The 14772-nt window shown below is 45.0% G+C and overlaps 1 protein-coding gene across 2 annotated transcripts in view; it reads left to right on the top strand.

The window, feature by feature from the left end:
- Positions 1–2331: 2331 nt before the first annotated feature.
- GRID2 (glutamate ionotropic receptor delta type subunit 2) overlaps positions 2332–14772 on the top strand; it is a 924709-nt gene continuing 912268 nt past the window's right edge. Inside the window, exon 1 of one of the 2 annotated variants that reach the window (XM_038755327.1) lies at positions 2332–3014. In XM_038755327.1, the coding sequence (XP_038611255.1) occupies positions 2927–3014 (88 nt within the window). In that variant the 5' untranslated portion in view covers positions 2332–2926. The remainder of the gene's footprint in view (positions 3015–14772) is intronic. The other variant, XM_038755326.1, reaches the window with a different exon arrangement.

Consider the following 14772-nt stretch of genomic DNA (forward strand, 5'->3'; position numbering starts at 1 on the left):
AAGTGACTGCTCTCCGCTTTGGCATGTTTAGCAGTGAAATAATTACACCCTGTCCCCATTATGAGTCAGTTATCACCATCAATCGTACAACTCTGAAGATGGGGGCCACTTAGCTGGCAGAGCTGGAAGTGTAGAAAAAATTCAGGGTTTCCAGGTGGTGCAGGGAGGACAGGAAAGCTAAAAGGTGTGGGGACCTGGAGCGGCGGGCTGGATTTACATAGCACCACTGAGGATTGGCATGACAATTATGAGTCCTTTCTTACTGACCTCAATATTCATTTACTGCACGCCAGTAAATGCCCCCCAAAACACTGCCCAAATCAAGCAGAGTGAGCACCTGTCCAGGCACCTCAAGAGAGTGGTATAGGTGTCCATATCTTACATCAGATGGCTAACTACGTTCAATGCCGGGTGTAAATCCGGAATGGGTGCAGGACTCTGACACGGGTAGCAGCCGGGGACGTATGCTTAAATTACATATTATGAATTATATATGTATTTATATTAACGTCCACCTCCCCGTTTAAATTATATATTATGAATTATGCATGTATTTATATTAATGCCCATCTCCCCTTTTAGACTGTAAGGTCATTATGGGAAGGAAACGTGTCCACTAATAATGTGGTATTGTATTCTCTCCCAAGAGCTTAGAACAGTGCTCTGCACACAGTAAGCGCCCCATCAATACTATTGATTGATCGATTGGGGAACAGGGGACAGGAATTTGGGAGCACTACTGAGATCTCACCTCCTCCAGGAGGCCTTCCCAGCCTGAGCCCCCTTTTTCCTCTCCTTCTCCCCATCCCCTCTCTGCCCTACCTTCTACCCCTCCCCACAGCACTTGTATATATTTGTACAGATTTATTACTCTATTTTACTTGTACCTATATACTATATTTATTTTATTAATGATATACATCTAGCTATAATTCAATTTTGACGGTTTAGACACCTGTCTACCTTTTTTAATGGTATTTAATAAACACTTACTATGTGCAAAGCACTGTTCTAAGCGGTGGGGAGGTTACAAGGTCGGTTGTCCCACGGGGGGCTCACAGTCTTAATCCCCATTTTACAGATGAGGTAACTGAGGCACAGAGAAGTGAAGTGACTTGCCCAAAGTCACACAGCTGACAGTCGGCGGAGCTGGGATTTGAACCCATGACCGCTGACTCCAAAGCCCGTGCTCTTTCTACTGAGCCATGCATGTTTTGTTTTGTTGTCTGTCTCCCCCTTCTAGACTGTGAGCCGGTTGTTGGGCAGGGACCGTCTCTATATGTTGCCGACTTGAACTTGCCAAGCGCTCAGTACAGTGTTCTGCACAGAGTCAGCGCTCAATAAATAAGATCCAATGAGTGAATGAATGAGACTACCACTGTCCCTACAGCTGTGTCCAGTTGTGCAGGAACCAAGACTGGCTTCAGGGAGACCATCCCCTCTCCCGGGGTGGAGTAAAGGTGTTTGGGATCAAATTGACTTCCCCTCTAATTAAGTGGGGGGCGTGGGATGTGATTTATTTCAGGTGGATTTTCAGGCAATCCCCATTCCAGGATAAAGAGAAGCAGCGTGGCTTAGTGGAAAGAGCCCGGGCTTCCCAGAAGTCACACTGCAGAGCTGAAATTAGAACCCAGATCCTTCTTACTTCCAGGCCTCTGTTCTATCCATTAGGCCCCACTGCTTCATTGACATGTAGAGGCTGGGAATCAATTCATTCATAATATCCTGCTTTGTTAGACCTTTATTCCCGGAGTCAAATCCCGACTCTGCCTCTTGACAGCTGTGTGACTTTGGGCAAGTCACTTCACTTCTCTGTGCCTCGCTTATCTCATCTGTAAAACGGGGATTAAGTCTGTGAGCCCCACGTGGGACAACCTTATATCTACCCCAGCGCTTAGAACAGTGCTCTGCACATAGTAAGCGCTTAATAAATGCTATCATTATTATTATTTCAGGACTATTGGAAGATTCCCCTTCACCACCGAGCCCCGGGGTTGGGAGGGGCAGTTTGGGGGAAGCAAGAAGAGGGAACCGGCCTCGGAAACTTGGTCACCGAAATCCTATTAAGCGTTTTCTAGGTCTCGGGCTCCCCGAGTGACCAGGTGGCCCCCTTTTTTTTTTTTTTCTTTTTGGTTGGCGATGCCAGGCGGGGGAGCAGAGATGGCGCGGGAACCCTGGCAAGGTTAAATGAGCGGGCTGGATTTCCGCAGGTCGGGGGGAGGGAGGGGAAAAAGAAAAAGCATTTTGTGAATCGTTGGCCACTGCTCGCTCCCCTCCTCCTGCATCTCCTCCTCCTGTCGACTCGGAGCCGAGCTCGCTGTTGCTGCTGCTGCTGCTGCTGCTGGTACCCAGCGCTCCTGCAGACAGGGGGAGGAGGCGGCTATTAGAGAGTCGGCCTGCCTCCAGACTCTGCCCGCTTTTTTCTTTTTTTTCCTCGTCTCCGGCTGGGAGCCTCGTCCCTCTTCCTTGGAGATTCATTTCCAGGCAACGTGCTCGCTGGCTGGGGCTGAAAAAATCCGGCTCCCTCTCCCTTTCCATCCCTCCATCCCTCCCTCCCTCCATCCAACGCTCCGGACAGGCGGCTCGGGAGCATCCTGCGGACCAGCCCCGCTCATTCCCATTCCCACTCCCATCCCTTGACATTCCCAGCAAGTTGGGCTGCCCCCCTCGTGCGGATTTGGGCCCCCTCGGGGTCCAGGACCGGCTCCCGGCCTCGCCCTCCGTCATCCCTTGAAGTTCACTTTCCCGGGGGGCGCGGAGGGGATTTTTCGGCGGAAAACGGGGTCCCCTCCGAAGGGAGGGTCCGGGGGGCCCCGGCTGGGACTGGCCGGGAGAAGGGATGCGATGCTAGGGGCGGCCCGGGCCCCCCCAAACTGAGCCAAGGCCAGAGGGCGGGAGCCCCCCCCCCCCACCACCCCCGGAGGAGATGGAAGTTTTCCCCGTCATCTTGGTGGTGTCCGTCTGGTGGGCTCGCTCCTGGCCCGCCGCCGCCGCAGACTCCATCATCCACATCGGTAAGCCGGGAGGGCGGGGAGGAGGAGGCGGCCACTACGCATCCCGGGCAGGGGGAGGGCGCTGGGGGGGCCCTGGATCTCCCCCGACGTGGGCCCATCCCTTGGGGTTGGGGGGCTCCTTTCCAGCGGGGAGGAGTGTCCTTTGTGCCTTGGTGGAGCCGCGCTCCCGGGGGAGGGAGGGAGCCGGGGGTCCGCACCACCCTGGGGGGCCCAGCCATCCATCCCGGAGCCTGCGAGCCCGTTGTTGGGGAGGGACCGTCTCTCTGTGTTGTCCATTTGTACTTCCCTAGCGCTTAATACAGTGCTCTGCGCTCATCAAATGCGATTGAATGAATGAATGGGGTTGGGGGGGTGTCCCTCCACAAAGACCCCCACCAAGCGGTACCCAGAGCTACTGTTACTGTGATGATGATGATAATAATAATGACGATGGTGTCCGTTAAGCGCCTACTATGTGCCAAGCACTGAGCTGACTTCGCAATGACCAGTGCTGCAGAGGTTGGGGCGGGGGGACGGTTTCCCCGCGGCTCTGGGGGCTCGGCTGGAGGCGAGGCCCGTAAAGATAAAAATAATGGTAATAATAATGATGGTATTTGTTAAGGGCTTACTGCTGCAAAGTACTGTTCTAATTGCTGGAGGAATGTAAGGTGATCAGGTTGTCCCATAAGGGGCCCACAGCCTTAACCCTCATTTTACAGATGAGGTCATTGAGGCACAGAGAAGTTAAGTGACTTGCCCAAAGTCACGCAGCTGACAAGTGGAGGAGCCGGGATTAGAACCCATAACCTCTGACTCCCAAACCCGGGCTCTTTCCACTGAGCCACGGTGTTTCTCTGGGGAGATCCGCCTTTTCCGCGGGGTAGCCCCTTCTTCTCGTCCGGACCCAGTTCACCACCTCCTTTCTACCCTGGCTGGACTCTGTCGGTTCCACCTCACCACTGACCGGACCACCAAACAGCTCTATATTGTCTATATAGTCAGAAGGTTATGGGTTCTAATCCTCACTCTGCCACTTGTCAGCTGTGTGGCCTTGGGCCGGTCCCTTAACTTCTCTGGGCCTCAGTTTTCTCGTGTGCAAAATGGGGATCAAGACTGTGAGCCCCACGTGGGACAACCTGATTACCTTGTATCTACTCCAGAGTACTTGGCGTAAAGTAAACCCTTAACAAATACCGTAATAATTATCATTATTATTGATCAATGCACTCAATGAACCTCACGCTGACCAAACAGAGCAGACTCCACGCTGAACAGTACACAGAGTGACCATTGCACAGTGTGGACTCCCCACTGAGCAGACTTCACAGTGACCAGTAAAGAGAGAGGACTTGCCACTAACCGGTGTGCTGAGCAGACTTCATCCTGATCGGTACACAAATTGGCCTCTCTGCTGACCAGTGAACTGAGCGGACTTCACACTGCCCAGTACGTAGTGACCATTAAACAGCATGGATTCCACACTGACCGTTACACTGAGCCATCAGGATACAAGTGGACTCCGTGCTGACCAGTAGAAAGAGAAAAATCTTTACTGACCAACACAGAGTGGACTCTCCCGATCAGTGTGCTGAGCAGACTCCACACAGACCATACCACAGAACAGATTTCACATGATCCAGTACATAGAATGACCGCTACACAAAGCTGACTCCAACTTCACACCGACGGTTGTCCTGCTAGGAACCACCCTGATCTGTATGAAGATCTGTTCCTGTTCATCAAGGAGGCAGTGTTGTCTAGTGGAAGAAACGTGGATCCGGGAGTCGAGAGAGCTGCATTTGTGTCTGTTAGGCCATTGACCTGCTGTGTGATCCAGGACAAATCTCTTGACCTCTCTGTGGCTTAGTTTGCACATCCATTGAATGGGGATGAATAATACGTGCTCTACCGACCTCAGAGGGACGTTGTGAGGATCAGTGATGTGAAAGCGCTTTGGAAAATGACAGTTCCATGTCAATTCAAGGGTTTGTTCTAAAGCAAATCGCACACCGACTAGCATTTGGTTGCAGATTTTGAGACGGCCGAAGTGGACGGGCTCCCGTCTATTTCAGACCTGATTGCCGGGGTGGGATGGGGACGGTACGGCAGGGTCGAGGCGGAGAGACCGTGAGAATTACTGTGCCATGCCCTCCTCAGTGCCAACGTATCCTCTCCCCGGTCATGCCGTCAGTCACGCCATGAGCTCAGTGATGGGCCGGGCTATCTGAGGCTTAGTTTCCAAAGAGAATGAATGTCCAGTCCTGGATCTGCCGCCTTCTGGCTTGAACTTGGGGTTTCATGGATGGGGGAAGGGCAGTGGGAAGGGGAGACAGAAGCTGGGGGCAGGTGCAGGGAAATTATTTAGGGTTGGCAAGCCCGGCCGGGCTGTTGCTTTGGCCGTGGGATGCCAAGTCTGCTAGATCTGCCAAAAAGAAAAATACCAACCTGGATGCTTCTGAGACCATTTGACTTGAAAGAGAATTAGCGCGTCTGACAGGGGTATTAGCCTTTTCATAGACGGTTTTGCATCGCCATGAAGCTGGCAAATTGATTGTTGTTTCACAAAGTTTGCATTCTTTTATGTGCTGGAAAAAAGACTCCAATTTTTTTTTGAAAAAGCTAAATGCGTTAGTAAATGAGGTTAATTTGTGTGCAATTCCAAGGTTAAAAGTAACCACAGCCCTTAGCAACAGTTTGAGGAAAAGAAGCCAGCCCCTAAACTTGGACGTGGAGTTCGGGTAGTACGGATTGTACACCGAGTTTAGTTTCTTAATTGAATTAAAAATATGTTCAAAGCTATGTTCAAAGCCATGTAACCTATCAGAGTCACTGGTTCATTTTATTTTTAAGGAGATTTTGTTGAAATACCTGGGAATTTAAAGGAGAAAACAGATGGGAAAGGAAATATTTCCACTCAGCAGAGTGAGGATGTGGACACATTTGTGTTTGTGTGATTAATATGCTTAATACACAGGAAGCATCAGAAGATATACTAAACATGATATAGTAGAAAGGCAGGGAGCATTTTTTTTTAATTTCTCTGCATGGATCTCTTAAGTTATTGTGAGCTCCAGTGAAGTGAATCTGTGTGAACTCATCTTACTTAACTGTATGCATGCTATTTAATAAGTCATTCAGATACTTAAAATGGTGACATAAATTTGTAAATATTAGCTCATTAGATTGCCACAATCGAAGATGGACAGGTTGAATTAGCAAATTCTGATTATTTGAAATATTTTATTAACGTGGAATGGTAGTACATTTTTATCCCCTTAAAGTATAATCCTTTAATTACCCTGTTTTCACATTCTGATTTATCATGCTAGATACTTTGCGGAACCTTTGTGGCTGTAAATCTGAGTGCTGTGAGGGGATGGTACTAATACACATCTCGTGCTTAATTTTTTATATTGGATATTAGAATATAAAAGGCAGTTTAGAGAGACTGCATTAAGTATTCCTGGGAAACTGTTGAAATGAATCACCTTTCTTGTTATGTTCCTTGCCCCCTCAAAGAAAGGGTTGGTGTTCTTTTTTTTGACATATCAAAGCTCTGCAATTCTATATTATACCGCTACTATGAGCCTGTGCATTGATTGAGTAATTTCATCAGATTCACATTACTTGATTGCTTAGAAGTTTCCTAATGATCTGTATGCCGGAGGAAGAACCCGGACGTCGTGAGTGGAATGGTAATGACATTGTGTTTTATGAGGCTATTCAAAAAGTCGCTCTGATTTATGTAGCTCAAAAACTCCAGTCTTTGAGATTAGCCACGCTGTCCGTGATTTTCTCCATCCATCAGTTGTCCCACACTCTTTACTCCTGAAACACAAGAAGAGTTTAGAACTCTGCTTTAAGTAGGAATTTGGTCGTGTTGGCTCTCTACCGAACAGTTTGTTTGCCTTCAAATCTAATATGGAGGATCTCATGATTTTTGCAGATTTAATATGGACTCCATACTTTTTTTGTACATGATACAATTGTAAATGAACTAGTTAAAATGTACATGTAGCTATGCCTCCTTCCGGGAACCTCTAAATCCTTTGTTCACTTAAATATCAAGTATACACAGCATAAATTACAAACTTGTCTTTGGTAGGGATAAATGTAAAGTATAAAAACACATTATGCCAGCTGAGTGGGGGGGGAGGCGGGGGGGAAATTAATCATCCAATAGAATTTTCTCCCCTTCAAAGTCAGTTTTTCTTTGACGTCATAGCTATGACTGCTACCTTGTGTAAGTTTAGGAATCCCAGGGCAAGTCACTGAATATTTTCAGTGTGAGCCTGTTCACTGATACTATCTATTGTGGCTGAATATAACATCTGTCACATCATGTCACTGTATTTCATTTTGTTAACCCAGTGATAAATTTGACACATCTGCTTTCCCTCTTTCTCCTGTATCTACAATAAATGACTTCTAACCAATAAAAAAATGAAAAGATCATGAAGATATATGTACAGTACTGTAAATTTGACCCAAAAACATTTTTACTATTTCCCTACTCCTCTACTAGCTTTTCTTACCAAGATACCATCTTTGAAGTGTAGACAAGAAACCCCCTTATATTAATGTTTTACCCCATTAATGTAAAAAGGTAGTGTTTTCCTTCCTGGTCTTATGACTCTGAATTGAGTAATGTACGTGATCTTCTCTATTTAGAATGCAACTAGTTATTACGGAATCATAAGTAATCACTTTTGCATTTCCATTATGGCAGAAGGGCTTCAGTTTGAACTGACCTCATTGGCAGTATTTAAAATTTGATTCTTGCAATATCACTGAACAAAATTAGCTGTACAAGGTTTCAACTATTTGAGGTGTGTTTGAAATGTGACACCATTTTGTTTATAAATGATAAGGATACAGAGTCACTAAGAGAAGTTTAAAGGCAATATAATCAGCATGGTCAATGAATCACTTTTGAATTGCATTTGAACAGAAGTAGAAGACCAAGTACCACTTTACCCATGGTTTCTATTTTTCATCTGAGTGAGTGGTTCACAAATAATTATCTTTTTGTTGACAGAGTGAGAAAAACAAGTCCAGGATTTTAGGAGTAATGAAAGATAGATGATGGTGATATTTGAACAGTCAGACTGTAAACATCCATTTATGATATAATCAGAATTCAATTATCTCTGCCAGGCCACATAATGTTGTTTTTTTTCACCTGTGTGAACTTTATGATGGAAAGGTGCTCAGTATTTTCTATGGATTTTTGGGATATGCTTTTACATTGATTGCCAAGTACTGCATGGTCTGAATTCTCAGAAATACCTGCCTTAACTGTCTAATAATGGTATTTTTGGACAGATAGGTGTTTTATATTCATTGTCAGATTTATTGAGCGCTTACTGTATGCAGAGCACTGTACTTGCACATAGTAAGCGCTTAACAAGTGCCATAATTATTATTACTAAGTGCTTGGTATGAAAACTAGGAAACTAAAGGTGGCCAATTTTGCCCTGTCAGAATCACTCACTTGGCAAATATGTCAACGATTGATGCTATTTAGATCAATTAGATGGATGAGCTATTGCGGCATGTATTTTTGTGCATCATTGTTTAAAGCAAATAGTTTATATATGGATAAAAGTCCGTTCTGGCTTATGTATTAAAAGAATCGAGGGTACCATATCATGTGGTGTTACTATAAATAGGAATGTTCCATTACACTGGTGTAATAATGGTGATCAAAGAGACTGCAGAGTTGGAAGTTTACAGTGGATGGTTAACGAATCATGTTTGGTGGGCAATCCCAAAGTGATGTTAGCTCTGATTTGTTTTTTGTTGGTTTTTTTTCTATCCTTTAAAAAACAGTTGAACTCCTTCCTGGGGCATAACCTGTTCCTGGAAAAGCAAGGTTTGAAGTAGGTCCCACCTTATAACTGGACAGGTCCATTCTCAGTTCATAGAATTGTATCATTTGAGACCAGAGAGACCCTTAGAGGGTTAGGAAGGGAAGAATGCAAAGTCTGGTCAGCCACAGTGATTTTTTTAGCACCTCAGGGTTAGAATGGACAGGGTGTTTGCCTGGTTTTATAGGAGTCACTAAGAGAAGCGTAGAGGCAATATAATCAGCACTGGTTTTATTTTCTGCATTGAAACTTTATAATGCCTTTTGTGGTAGCTATCAGAGATTTGTCATTCACATAGGGTGGCAAAAGCTTCCATTGTATAATGAAATGATTGCTACCGTTTGGGACTAGCACAGTAAATCAGTTGGGAGAAGGATGAAGGTAACTTTTTGATCTTTATTTTAATGGTATATAAGTGCTTACTATTTGCCGGGCTCTGTACTAAGCTCTGGGGTAGATGTAAGCTAATCAGGTAGGACACAGTCCATGTCCCATATGGGGCTCATGGTATTATTCCCCATTTTACAGATGAGGTAACTGAGGCCCAGAGAAGTTAAGTTACTTACCCCAGGTCACACAGTGGACAAGTGATGGAGTTGTGCTTAGAACCCAGGCCCTTCTGACTCCCAGGCAAAATGATCTATCCAGTAGACCATGCTACTTCCTTAAAACGGTCATATTCTAGGAGAAATTGATAAAGAAAGTCTGTGGAAAAACAACAAGGATGAATTAAAAAGCACTCAACTATACCCATTATGTGCAGAGTGCTAAGCTAAGTGCTTGGGAGCATACACTAGGAGAATGAGAAACAGTTTGACCTGGTAGAAAGAGCAAGGCCTTGGGAATCAGAGGATGTGAGTTCTAATCCCGGCTCCACCCCTTGTCTGCTGTGTGACTTTGGGCAAGAAACTTAACTTCTCTGTGTCTGCTACCTCATCTGTAAAATGGGGTTAAGATTGTGAGCCTTATGTGGGACAGAGGCTACGTTGTAACTATCCCAGCGCTTAATACAGTGCTTGGCACATAGGCGCTTAACTAATGCCATTAGGGAAAAGAAAAGTAGACCAACAGGCTCCTGGCTTCAGGGAGCTTACAATTATGACCTAATATAGTTATGTTGCCGAGGGTCTGTGGTGGATAGTAAACTGGTTTTGGAAATGAATGTTTTATGCTGTATCAATTAACTCTGGTCTCTTAAACGCCTGGTGTCAGCTATAAGTGCTCTGCGCACAGTAAGCGCTCAATAAATATGATTGAATGAATAACTAGGTAGAGGCTGGGAGACGTTAGTCTGAGTTTGGTCCTAGCAGAATTCTGGTGTGTTCCTGGGAAGGCCTAGAGAAAGACAAGTGGAGCCATCTGATTACAAAAAAAAAAAGTATTTGAATCGGAACATGATTGCTGAATCAGCCTTGGAAAATTCAGTCTCGAGATAATCTGTATTGCATTAGGGCAGTTTAATAAGGTTTCTGCTCCACATCCTAATCACTGCTGTTTAGTCAATCAGTAGTATTCATTCATTGAATTGTATTTAATGAGTGCTTACCGTGTCCAGAGCACTGTACTAAGTGCTTGGGAAAGTACAATACAACAATGAATAATGACATTCCTGCTCACAATGAGCTTAAGCATTTACTCTGTGCTAAGCACTGAAATAAAAGCATGGCAGGACATAATAGTAGACATAACCCATGCCCTCAAGGAGTTTACAATCTAGTGGGAGAGATGAATGCTAAAAAAGTATAGTTAGAAGGTAGCAACAGGGGTAAGTTTTTGGAGTCTTCTGGGTGGGGGACCTCTCAGCTCTGCCACTTGTCTGCTGTGTGACCTTGGGCAAGTCAGTTTACTTCTCCGTGCCTGTTACCTCATTTGTAAAATGGGGGTTGAGACTGTGAGCCCCACATGGGACAGGGACTATGTCCAACCCAATTTGCTCATTCACACCAGCACTTAGGTGTCTGGCACATAGTAAGCATTTAACGAATACCACAATTATTATTATTACATCCTGTGAAAGCAACAATTGGCAATGGTTTCAGGATGAACAGTGGACGATGGAGAACTGAACCAGGGATCGTCTAAAAGAGGTACAATCTGGATGTAGGGATGTAGGACCCTGCCACCTATCTGTCCACTGGAAGGAAGGAGATCCCATGCCTTTCCTCTTGTAAAAATCATTCAACCATCCTTTAATCAATCAATCAATCATATTTATTGAGAGCTTCCTGTGTGCAGAGCACTGTACTAAGCACTTGGGAAGTACAAGTCGGCAACGCATAGAGACAGTCCCTACCTAACAGCTTTATACCCAGAGATGATGCCATGGGTGGCAGAGTTTGTCCAGAGGATGTAATGGAGGGCTGTGTATATAGAAGTAGTGAAGAAAGAAACAGGGGTAGGCATAATATGTATAGCAAACGGAACAGGCTGGGGATAAAAACCATTGCTGTTTGTCTTCTCCCATACGAAAACCCTGCTGTCCCTAACATACAATTCCAGACAGGCTGTGGGGGTAAGTAAATCCCTCCCAGTCTTCCTCTCCCTAGTCAGTGAAGATTGAGATTAAGCAATTCACAAATAATTGATCTCAGAGAAAGCTTTGCACAATAGTGTTTGCCAGATTTTCAGGCCATTAAAGAGATCCATGAGCAGACAACCAAAAAAAGCTAAATCAGAGTGGAAACAATTTTGAAGTGGATGATGCAGATGTTGAGAAGTTAATTGTATGCCATTTTGAGGAATCTTTGTCCAGTTGATTGAACTTTGAAAATCTAGGGCATTGTTGCAAAAGGCCCGAAGAGGTGGAGAAGTTATGTTGTTTCCACCACCTGCTAAGAGTTTGGAATTAACAAATTCTGCATGAATTTTCGAGAAAGCAGGTGAGTTTAAAAGTGTATGATCAGAGGGGATGTTACCGGAGAAAAGACTTCATAGGTATGCAGAGGTGCTCAGGAGTTGGCCTCAGGATGTTTTAATGAAGGAAAAACGAAGGCCACTGTTCAACCTAAACTGGACAAATCTTGTCCTAGAATTGAAAACCCACCATCACAGTCAGGAGTTAATACTTCAGCTGCCTGCTGCGGATATAGCAATATTGCAGCTATGCATTAATTTAGAATTTAAGTTATACATTGGATGACTCTAATACGGTTTAATAGCCTAGTGACACTTCTCATTGTAGCATATAGTACCTAAAAGTGTGTGTGCGCGAAAGTATGTGTGCGTATGTCTTTGGGTCTTGTCTGATAGACAGTGGTTCTCTACTCCAATTGTATCTGTCGTGTGTGTTTAGCTGCCTCTCATCTTCTTCTTCTATTCTTGGACCTTTGGTGCCCTGTACCCTGGAAACCCAGCCTTTTGTCCCACTCTGAAATCTGGAAGAATCAAAGATAGACACAGAAGCTTAATATGACTGTTCTAATTTTTCAAGATCCAGAATTCAGCCCTTGGAAAAGTCACGTGTGGTTATCCACACAGATAGTAAAGATTGTGAGCCTTGTGTGGGACAGGGACTGTGTCCAACTATCTCAGCGCTTAGAACAGTGCCTGGCTTAACAAATACCATAATCATTATTGTTATTATTATTATTATTTCTTCCAGGCAAGCCGTTGTAGACAAGGATGTAGAACTTGTGATCAGGTCTGCAGCAGCACTGCTATTGAGGATGCAATAAACACTATTTGCCTGCTTACATAGGTGGGGCTAGTCCATTTCAAAATAGATGCCAATCGGGCCTGGTATTAGTTTCCTAGGAAGTGTTTAGAGAATGGTTCTTTCTGCCTGTAAGAGTATGATAAACCAAGGTTGCTGAATGACTGTTTACCTTGGGCCCCATTTGAAACCGATTTGCAAACATAGTGCTCCAGACAGTTAATTGGCTGGAACTGGATGGGAAAAGGGATGTTTGAAAGTACTAGCTCTGGTCCCAAAGGATATTATAATATCCACTTCCCCATAGTTATTAAGAGTGACCCAAACCCTGATTGCCATATACCCTATCTCCTGCAATTGTGTTGAAAACTGTCCTGCCATACAAAGCTGTGTAATACTGTCAGGCCTGAGCTTGTGAAGTGCTTCAGACACTCCCAATCAATGGTATTTATTGAGAGCTTACTATAATAATAATAATAATAATAAAAATAATTGTGGTGTTGAAGCGCTTACTATGTGCAAAGCACTGTTCTAAGCGCTGGGGAGGATACAAGGTGATCAGATTGTCCCACGGTGGGGGGGGGGGGGTTCACAGTCTCAACCCCCATTTTACAGATGAGGTAAAAGGCACAGAGAAGTTGTGACGCAGAGTACTCTACTAAATACATAGAAGAGCACATTACAACAGAGCAACAATTAGTAGAAATTTTCCCTGCCCTCAAAGAGTTTGTAGTCTGCAGGAGTCTGGAAGGTTCATCCCATTTGAGCTGTGCCTAAGAGGAAGTGATTCCTTCAGAACATATGCATAGTAGGCAGAAACCCCAAATCCTTTCTTGCATGGGCTGGATATCTTTATGTTGAGAGACAAAAGAGGGAAGGGTTGGGGGGAGAGAGAGATGGAGAGAGACACCCAGGGCTTCAAAAACTCACCTGAACTCTCACTTCATCATTGCTGCAGTGGACCTATGAGGCCAACATGACTGACAAACAGCACTGATATGATGAAAGCAGGAAAGTGGCAGAAACTGCCTGGAAGTTCCAGGCCAAAGGACAGAAATGCATGTCCTGTGCCATGCAGAAATGGAGTCTAAGCTGATGAAGTGTTAATGACTGCACAGCATGACAAATTCACAAAAGGCAGGCTTCCCTGCAGCTACCCCTGAAGAAGACCTGATCCCTCTAAAGAGAAGCAGAACAGTTTCCTGTTAATACCTGTCAAGAATTCAGCCAACAGGCAGCTTCAGGCTCTGAGGCATAATACAGTAGTTGCTCTCCCCTCCACTGATCTAATTTTGTCCATGACCTGATGGGGGTGATTATTTATGGAAAATTAATCTGGCTTCCAACTTATTACGCTCCTAGGTATTCTCCCCTACGAGGGCCAACATGATCCCTCTGCTCAAACCCTCCGTCCGGTGCTCGGTCTCACCAACATGCGTCCTGCCTCCGGCATCCTAGACAAAAGCCAAGTCCCACATTTAGTATATCTGGAAAGCTACATTAGGGAGAGGTTGGAACGGGTCACTCTCAGCTACCTACCAACTTGTGAAACTGCTGTGGAAAGGAGATTTAAACCTACCAAGTGGCAGTTAGTTCACTTTTTCAATCTGGGTGAAAAGTGCTGTGCACTCTCCAGGCTAGATTTCCCTCTCTGGTTGATGGCTCTTAGTGAGATTTCTCACGCTTCTCAGCCTGATTTTTGCCACTTCCCCTTTGTTTGGCTTTGTTCCAAGAAGAGATTGACGTGGACATGGCTTCAGCGTGGTTCAGTGGAAAGGGCACGGGCTTTGGAGTCCTATGACTCCAAAGGTCATGGGTTCAAATCCCTGCTCTGCCAATTGTCAGCTGTGTGACTGGGCAAGTCACTTAACTTCTCTGTGCCGCAGTTACTTCATCTGTACAATGGGGACTAAGACTGTGAGCCCCCCGTGGAACAACCTGATCACCTTGTAACCTCCCCAGAACTTAGAACAGTGCTTTGCACATAGTAAGCACTTAATAAATGCCATCATTATTATTCAGCTCCATGGGAAGAAATTGTTGTGAAAACACAGTGCCTGTTGGCAGGCAGTGTCTTTTTAAGCAGCATAATTGAGTGGGAAGAGCATAGGACCAGACTGTCAGAAGAACTGGGTTTGAATTCCAGGTTTGCTCCTAGCCCACTGTGTAACTTGGGGTACATCACTTAACTTCTCTGGGCTTCAGTTTCCTCACCTGTAAAATGGGAATAATAATTCTTGCTTCTCCCTCAGCAATG

The sequence above is a fragment of the Tachyglossus aculeatus genome, chromosome 12 (genome assembly GCF_015852505.1).
Source record: "Tachyglossus aculeatus isolate mTacAcu1 chromosome 12, mTacAcu1.pri, whole genome shotgun sequence".
Classification (NCBI taxonomy): Eukaryota; Metazoa; Chordata; class Mammalia; order Monotremata; family Tachyglossidae; genus Tachyglossus; species Tachyglossus aculeatus.